The sequence below is a fragment of the Oncorhynchus nerka genome, linkage group LG8 (genome assembly GCF_034236695.1).
Source record: "Oncorhynchus nerka isolate Pitt River linkage group LG8, Oner_Uvic_2.0, whole genome shotgun sequence".
NCBI lineage: Eukaryota > Metazoa > Chordata > Actinopteri > Salmoniformes > Salmonidae > Oncorhynchus > Oncorhynchus nerka.
The window spans coordinates 53,972,048-53,980,950 of NC_088403.1; the positions used below are offsets into that span (position 1 = coordinate 53,972,048).

General features: G+C 38.4%; 1 protein-coding gene across 1 annotated transcript in view; it reads left to right on the top strand.

The window, feature by feature from the left end:
* LOC115133563 (nuclear factor 1 B-type-like) overlaps nt 1–6,860 on the top strand; it is a 105,667-nt gene extending 98,807 nt beyond the window's left edge. The window contains 1 exon segment of the mRNA XM_029666945.2: nt 154–6,860. Coding sequence (XP_029522805.2) covers nt 154–289 — 136 coding nt within the window. The 3' untranslated portion in view covers nt 290–6,860.
* Nucleotides 6,861–8,903: the final 2,043 nt, after the last annotated feature.

Here is an 8,903-nt window from a genome sequence, read left to right on the forward strand (position 1 = left end):
TCATGTTATAGTGATGTCGTGTTACAGTGTAATGTAATGCTGCAGAGTATTTCACGATTGCTTTCCAAAGTGTCCAAACGCTTCCATTGCTCAATGTAGGTGACTCAAAACCCTCTTCCGTTCTCTCCTTCTCTCTCTGTTGTGTTTAAACAGTCCTGGTACCTGGGCGAGCTTAGTTCCATTCCAAGTCACGAACGGGACTCCGATTCTGCCGACAAATGTCCACCAGAACTACAGCATAAACATCATTGGTGAACCCCCCCTCCTCCACACAGAGGCAGAGAACTGAAGACCGCTCAAGGGGCAAGAAGTGTCGGCTACGGGGGAACTAACCAGCAAGCAGCACTTAAAACAATGGTGCTTACCCCCTCTCTCCCTCCCCCCCTTCCCCCCTCCCACAGACCCCTCCTCCTTCGGGACATTGGCCAAGAAGACTCGAGTAGGTTTGGAGCAAAACTGATCCGGTCCAGTCTAGCTAACCCTTCGCCATGCCAGTCAGTCATTGTGTGAAAAGAGCCTTTCTATTCAAAATACTGTGATGTATCCTGTACAAAAAAACTTAAGATGCCTTAATGTTTTGCATGACAACTCTTAGTCTAATAGTGGTGTTCTTCTTCATTTTGATGTTGGGAGTTTCTAACCTTGGTTACGAACAGGGGAAGTGGTGGTCTGAAACACACAAAGACTGGCTGGTAGTAGACGTACCCGACTGTAAGTTATTCAACTTTGACCTTTACCCCTTCTATATCAAACTATTCACTGTGTAACCATAGGAACAAATTGTGAATTCAGAGTGTTTTTTCCCTTAGATTTCAGTTTACTGTGATATTTTTTTTTTTGACTCATTATCCTGTTGATTCTGTACTACTATTTACTTAAAAGTTAGTTATACTCTTAAGAGTACTCCTAACTCTTACTATGGTAAAAAAAAGAAGACTAAACACTATTTTTAGGTTAGAGATTTGACCCCTTTTTTGAAAGAATTCGTATCTCCTCTAGAAAAAGTTTTTTTTTTAAAGATTTAAAAAAAAAAAAAATCTTGAAAACTCGAAAGAGGCAAGTGCAATTGAATTTTTGAAGGGAAGCTATCAGTCTGTCAGCCCTAAGACTCTAAAGGAAAGGGGATAAATATACGTTTTTTGGTTTAAATACGTAAACGTGAAATGTTTCAAAAAACATTTGAGTTGATTTCAGTTGCATTTCTTTGTGTCTCAAAATGGAAAGAAAAAAATACTAAACCTGACATGCAGAGATGTGTTTGAAGGTGCGCATTAAGATATCTATGCAGTACTGAATATGAACAAGCCAGCACTTCTATTGAGCCCTACTCAGTCTCATGGGGAGCTTTTTATTTATTGTGGAAAAAATAACAAACAGAAAGTTAAAAAAAATGAAACACACATAGTGTATAAAATGCCATTCGAAATCAATAACATTTTCATTTGGCCATTAGCTTATGAAGCTTGTGTTTACAGTATGACTTGACGAAAAATAAAATGAATGCAGGCTGTTAAAGTCATTCACTAAAATGTATGTGTACGTCTCAAAATCTACACTTTTTGTGCAACCTCGAACCTGCAAGGTTGCAGTGGGTTGCACCTTTTGCCACTTGAACACTAAAAATCCCAGATACAATGGTGGCATTCCCTGAAATCTAGAATTGTGCAAGGTAGGTTTATTGACTTGACCTCTCTCCAAGTCCAGATATGACAAATCTCTCCAATACTCTTCATTTGCACGATGACATATAGTCCACATTACGTGCCTTGCCTTTGAATATAAAGATATCACTACACTTGTTTTTTTGCGGCATTTATTACCATTATAGAAAAGAAACTAAACAATTTATGATAATACTTTTTTTTTTGTACTCTGAATGAAAATTGTGACATTGTTGATTTTTTACTTTCATTTACTACTTTCTCTCACAGTTACGGTGCATATCAAGTATAGTTGCCGTTCTAAAGTCTATAATCACCAGCATTATTTTTCAGTGTTTTCGGTGGTTTTCGAATAACCTTTCATTTTTGTTTTATTGTTTTTCCATCTTCCAGTTACTATTGAGGAGAGAAGAATTCAGATTTATGAAAATTATGCAATACCAAGTTTTGCCTATGTAGGTAGTGCTTATAGATACGCCAATTATTAGAGGCTAGTTTGGAGATAGACAATATTGTAATGCATTTATTTTGTTGATATCGTTGTTGTTGTTTTCCTTTTTTAATTGACCAAAGTAGGGACTGCTTTCTATGCAGTGAATGACAAGGTCTTATTGTCGTGTATTGACAGATGGAGAGACATGTATCAATTTGTTTTTATTTCTTGGGGGAGGGAGGGGGCCATTTTTCTAAGCTTACTGTTCGCCTGTAAAGAATGCACCCGTTGGTCTCGTATAGCTGCAAAGTCACTGATCTGTCTACTGTGACAAACTTGACTCTTTGCATTCAACTTCCCACCTGGGGTGCTAGCATGTGACATTGACTAAGCTCATTTTCACAGGAGAGACGGCTTGACTTGTGGGACCATCACAAAAAAAAAAAAAAAAAATCAGGAGAGGAACACGCTAACCTTAATCAGACCCACAATTGCAAACTGAAATCATACTGCAATTGTAAAAAAAAAAAAAAAAATAGCAGGAAGCTATATAAGCATTAACCCTTAAACATAACATGGTGTCATTCTATTATCAGTCACTATATGCAATTCCCAAGTAGATGCCTTAAAAATACAGTATATATAAAGTGACCTGTTACACATGCGGTACAATCAACACACTGACAAATCCATGTGAAACCAGTCAAATCAGTCTAAAGAAAGTATTAATCAACATATATGCACTATATCTGTATACACCCCGGGGATATCTCTACCCGTTATCGCTATAGGGAGCCTTGATTTTATCATGTAATAAGCTATGGACTACAGAGGAAGGACCTCTGCTATTTTCATTGTACTGTGTAGTGCCCGGAGAAGAACAACAATAGAGAACTTGCATACAGTAGCACATAGGTTATCGTCTTCCCCAAGTGTGTTACGTCAAATCTATAACAAACAAAAAAATATATTACATATGTGAACAAAAACAAAATCTCAGGCGTTACAGGGCATTACAAATTCCAATCACAACTCTCCCACCTTGTGATACAAAAAATGACTTTTATATCTCAAATAGACACTATCCACAACGATGTTACCTGTTGCACTCTATCCCAGCAATTGTGAACATTCTTACCGGCTTAATTCGAAGAAAGGTACTGTGCTGTATACGCAACACTCTTTGAGGGGCCAGAAAGTGTATAAAACCTCCTAAACTCAAGTCAAGCTTATTCTCTCCTCCTTCACCAAGAAACTTATTCTGAATTTGGGAATGAAAAAAACAAAACAAAAACCACCCCATTCTATGTGCACTGTTCTGCTTTTTTTGTGTGAAAAACCCCCCCACAAGTGCTTTGCAGCCTCTGGCCATTGGAGACCCCACTGAAGGGCATTTTCCCTTAGTCACGTGTGATAGAAACGTGTCAGACTTGATGTTGATATTTTGGGTAGAAGATTGGGTGTATTTAAAGGTGAATGCCGTGGTGGCGTCGATAGCAGTAGTTCTTTGGGGTTAAAATCTGCTTTTGGCAGCTTGCGAGTAATGTGTGTTTATGAGTATGTGTGTGTGTGTGTGTGTGTGTGTGTGTGCGTGTGTGTGTGTGTGTGTGTGTGTGCTTGTAAGAGAGAATGCATGAGGGATAGAGAGGGTGACACGACACATCGAGCGAAGATGAGGGTCTTTCTATAGAGATACCTGCCTTATAGACAGGAGTTTGTACACTGTAATCTTTTTCACGCTTTTTATTTGACACCCTTGTTTGTGATTGTTTTCAAACATCTTGGGTATTATATAAGTCAATTCCATTTTAGGAGGGGGAAAAAACAAGGCTGGGCTTGATTTACTCTCCAGCTCTCCCCAAATAATCCAAAATTAAAGGATTTTATAACTTTTTAATATTCCTGTATTAAGGTAAAGTATCCTATACAGAACCATAAAATAAAAATAAACTTTCCATTTTGGAAACATTTCAGTAATATTTGAAATTCTTGTTTTTGTTAGTGTGGCCATAGTAGAATGTGTGATGTGATTATGTGGTTGTGAATCCATGTCAGAGAGAGGGGGGGGGGGGGGGGGGGGCTGATTGGGTTCTACCGTAGGGGAGATCTATCCATGTAAGTTCACAATAAAGGCACCTGGTTTGAGCCCACCACCAGTGAAATACCAGGGTAACATTCGAAGTGTCATCATAGATTGTTCTACTGTGTTAATATCAAGTGTGTTATGTCGATCCCACGAAAGTCCTCCTTTAGAAAAATCTTAATTACAGGATGATGCAACAATCCACGAGAAATTTGGCACCTAGCATTTGACAAAGTTTTGAAGTGTCCATTATGGGTTTGGATTTGGAACAGGCATGTGTATGCAACATCAAGCAAGTAGTTCCGCTGTAAGGATTGGGTGAAGTAAGTCCTTTGTGGCCCCTAGGCATCACAGATTTTTGCACTTTTCATAATTTCATCTACAGTGAGCTCCAAAAGTATTAGGACAGTGACACATTTTTGTTCTTTTGGCTCTGTACTCCAAGACTTTGAAATGGTACAATGACTATGAAGTTTAAGTACAGACTGTCAGCTTTAATTTGAGGGTATTTTCATTCATATTGGGTGAACCGTTTAGAAATTACACCACTTTTTGTACATAGTCCCCCAATTTTAGGGGAACAAAAGTATTGGGAGAAATTCACTTATGTGTATTAGCGTAGTAAAGAGTTAAGTGTTTGGTTCCATGTTCATAACATGCAATCAAGTTTGTGACTCTACGAACTTGTTGGATTCATTTTCTGTTTGTTTTGTTTGTGTTTCAGATTATTTTGTGCCCAATTGAAATGAATGATAAATAATGTATTGTTGTCAATTTTATTGTAAATAAGAATAGAATATATTTCTAAAGACTACATTAATGTGGATGCTACCATGATTACGATAATCCTGAATGAATCGTGAATAATGATGAGTGAGAAAGTTACAGACGCACAAATATCATACCCCCAAGAAATGCTAACCTCTCACCATTACAATAACAGGGGAGGTTAACATTTTTGGGGGGGGTATGATATTTGTGCGTCTAACTTTCTCACTCATCATTATTCACAACTCATTCAGGATGCTGTAAAGTGTTTAGGGACATATTCTATTATTATTTACAATAAAAGTGACAACAAAATTACGCAATACATTATTTACAATGAATATGGGACTAAATACTTAAGTTTGTACTACTTTAATACACATAAGTGAATTTGTCCCAGTACTTTTGGTCTCCTAACTATGTACAAAAAGTCCTGTAAGTTCTGAACCGTTCACCCGACATGGATGAAAATACCTTTTATATCAGTGTCCCACTCATGGTAGATATTTAATAAGTAGACAGATATAGGCAGGTTTTGTGTTGCATACATTGCATAATGTTTATTTTCAAAGGGCTAATTTGATTTGATCATCTATGGACATCATGTACAAGGGTTAAACCGTTTTCACAGAATGACATGTAGGCCCACAGATGAGAAAGGCATGACAGAGATGGGTATTATTCAATATTCAGTAATGATTGTTGTAGGCTATCCATGGTCAACCGTTCAATCAGTACCTTATGCAAGAAAGACCAGTGGCAATCATGCAATATCTGTGTAGTTCTACTTACTTAATGTTCAGTGTTCTAGGGATTAAGAGGACAGATGGATGGACAAAAGTGCTTTCAGGAGGTGTGTTTTTACGTGAGCAATAGATGTGTTCCATGTATTGATTATTAACATCAGGTTGTTGTTGTAAGCAGGAAACATAAAAACCAGCATTTTCTGTATTACTAATCACTTAACTAAATATATGAATAATTCAGTGCCTGTTCAAGCTCATCGTCTCAGTGGAGTGTCCATTGTCAATAAATGTGATATGACAACAACAAAAAAGTGAAACAACTTCAAGCGAAGCGATATGTGTGGGGCGCCTTGGCGTGTTCTCTCAAATCTTTTTGAATTTTTAGTTTTGTTTGTTGTTTTGTTTTTGGTTTGAGATGTGTCTTTGCAAGAGTTTTTTTTGTGCTTCATTCACTTGAAGGTCAGCTGGGTACGCCCATCTCATGCTTGCTCTTTGAGGGGAAAAAGCTATGTGTACACGTCGTTTGGACAGTGTGTTTCTTTGGATTGTCAATTGCTACATCATGTTAACTAATGACATTTGAAAATGCTTGCCAACTTCTCAGAATGGTTGACTTCTTATGGGTCTTGTGGCACTTTTACTCCCTCTGCACACACATTATTACTATGGCGAATCACTTCAAGGTGAATTAAAAAACACAACTACTACAACACCACCACCAACTAAACCATACGTAACAGTCTCCAGTAGTAACTTGTAGTTACACAGCAGGTGTGTGCAAAAGTCTACGTATGTATTGAATGTAGGTTTTAGAGGACTTTTGAAACCTTTTTGTTGATATCTTTTTATTTGACAGTTTAGGAACCACAGGTATGCGTCTTGAACTGTATAGCGAAGGCCTTGATATCCCTTCTTTTTGTTTTCTTTTTTGATTTTAGAACATTAAAGCAGTAGGCAATGCCTTTGAGATGGTTACATTTGGTGCAGGGGCTAAAATTGCCACAAGATTAAAATCAGTGTAAATAAGGCTCAACATTTTCGGGGATTGTTACTGTTATATCCAACCTATACTGCTAGCAGATGTTTTTACTGCAGTCAATTACTGGACGTGGATATATTTCCTATGCAAAACTGTTTAAACAATAAAATGAGCTATGCTACAAAAATGACTGTTGTATTACATCTTCTTTGTGTCTGTTAAAATTCTTAGGCAACTGTCCATTTTCTTTTGAAAGTTACTTTGGTCTAAGTCAATAAATACTAAAGCTCAACGTGTAATAACTGTTATGTCGTTGAGACATTTATCCCAATTAATGAGATAACATGCCTAGAGCATCAACTATGGTTGTAGGCATGATCCTTTTATTAAACAGGTTGGGAGGAAGTGAAGGGGAAGGTGGGTATGGGGATGTTCTATTATAGGGTTATATTTCAAGCGAATTGGTGAGCTTTGTAGGTGTCTACACATGGGCCTTGAACTTGGTATATTCTGATATGTGTTGAGTTGGGAGCTGACTGGAGACAGAGGAGCAAGTGAGGTAAATCCCAGTGTGGGTCACTAAGTCACGACTATGAAACATTGAAGTCCTAAGCCCTTTACACAGATATATTGGAATTTTGGACATTGCATAAGGCACAAAGCAGGCTAATACTCCAATGAACTCCAATTAAAGCCACTGAAACCCCATTGCTATGTCCCACAAGATCAGCTGCCATCAAAACACCCATCACTGTGCCCACATTATTAGCTGTTACCAAAACGCCTATCACTGTGTCCACAATATTAGCCGTCACCAAAACCCCCATTGCTGTGCCCACGAGATAAGCCACTTCAAAAACAAAAATGGCTGCCGCCGCATGTATTCTGGGACAGGATGCTGTGGAGACACACATGCCATGGTTCTGATCAAGGTGAAACTAGCACCTGGCCTTGGGCACCGAGCTGAGTTCATTTGGTCTATAAAAGAAGAACAACATTGTGCCGGACTGATATAAAATTACCCTGATGTTTAATGGTAATCATTATGCTATTTATCAAAATTGGCCAGTTAAATTCAACATCTGGCTTCAATAGCGGGGCTACAGTCTAGTGTTTTGGCGGTTCTCATATCCTACATATTTTCCATAATTTTTTATCAAGGCCTGCTGTTAGTGATTTGTAGAAGCTAAATAGATGGCGATTCGCTCCTATTAGGCTTTGCAGTGCTCAAGCAAAGTTTTTTTTTTAGTGATTGCCTTTGTTTTTGGCCTTTTCTCTCTGACTTTTCCTGCCAGGGTGGACCTTATGGAGGCTCGTGAAACAAAAAGCTCTTCTCTGAGTTCCCTCAGTAACCTCCTGCAGGGTAAAGAGAGAGAGGGAGGGAGGGGAGATGGAGTTACTTCAGCATGACAGAAACAGGCAGCTTTCTAAAACAAACCTGTTAGTACCTATAGGAACTAAAGCCTTGGATTCTGTCCCATCTCTCTTATCGAGAGACCTGCCACTCAAACCTCTGTCTTTCTTGAAAATGAGGTGCTATATATCAAGAGATTCTATTTCAATATCTAAACAGAAAAGTAAAACACTTTCTAAAAACAATAAAGCAATCATATTTGAATTACTATTTGAAATAAAATATATATATTTTTGGGGATAAGAAAGGATACTCAGCACTGCCAATTCCCATATAATTTGTCTTCCATTTCAAATGTTTTTTCTTGCAAGATGACATCCACAATCAACACACTGAGGCCAATTAATATGGGACATATAGGTTTGGGTGTTCTTCAGACCGTGGGATTTACACACATCGATGTGTGGAAAATAAACAGGTGTTCAGCTGTGCATGTGTGGGTGTTAATGGGGGTTGAATTGAAAAGTCCTCATCTCCTCCTCTGTTCAACATGGTGGATTAGCTCCCCCAGTTTCCCATGGACCCTCTCGCGCAGCCCCCCACCACCATTTGCATAAGGCGCAGACAAGGGAGATGTGACAAACAAACCTGGCACAGAGCACTGGCTGGCTTATTCATGAACTCCCTCCTCTCTACAGGACCGTCCTGAACACACATACACCCAGTCTCTCTCACACGCTGCATTCAGACAACAGGGGGCGCTTCAAGTCAGGAGATGACAGAAGATACTGGCCGTGTCTGAATATCCATATTTCCGTTCTAAATAGTAAGCATTTTAGGTTTGCAAAAATAGAATGTTTTATAGTATGTGAAATTTAA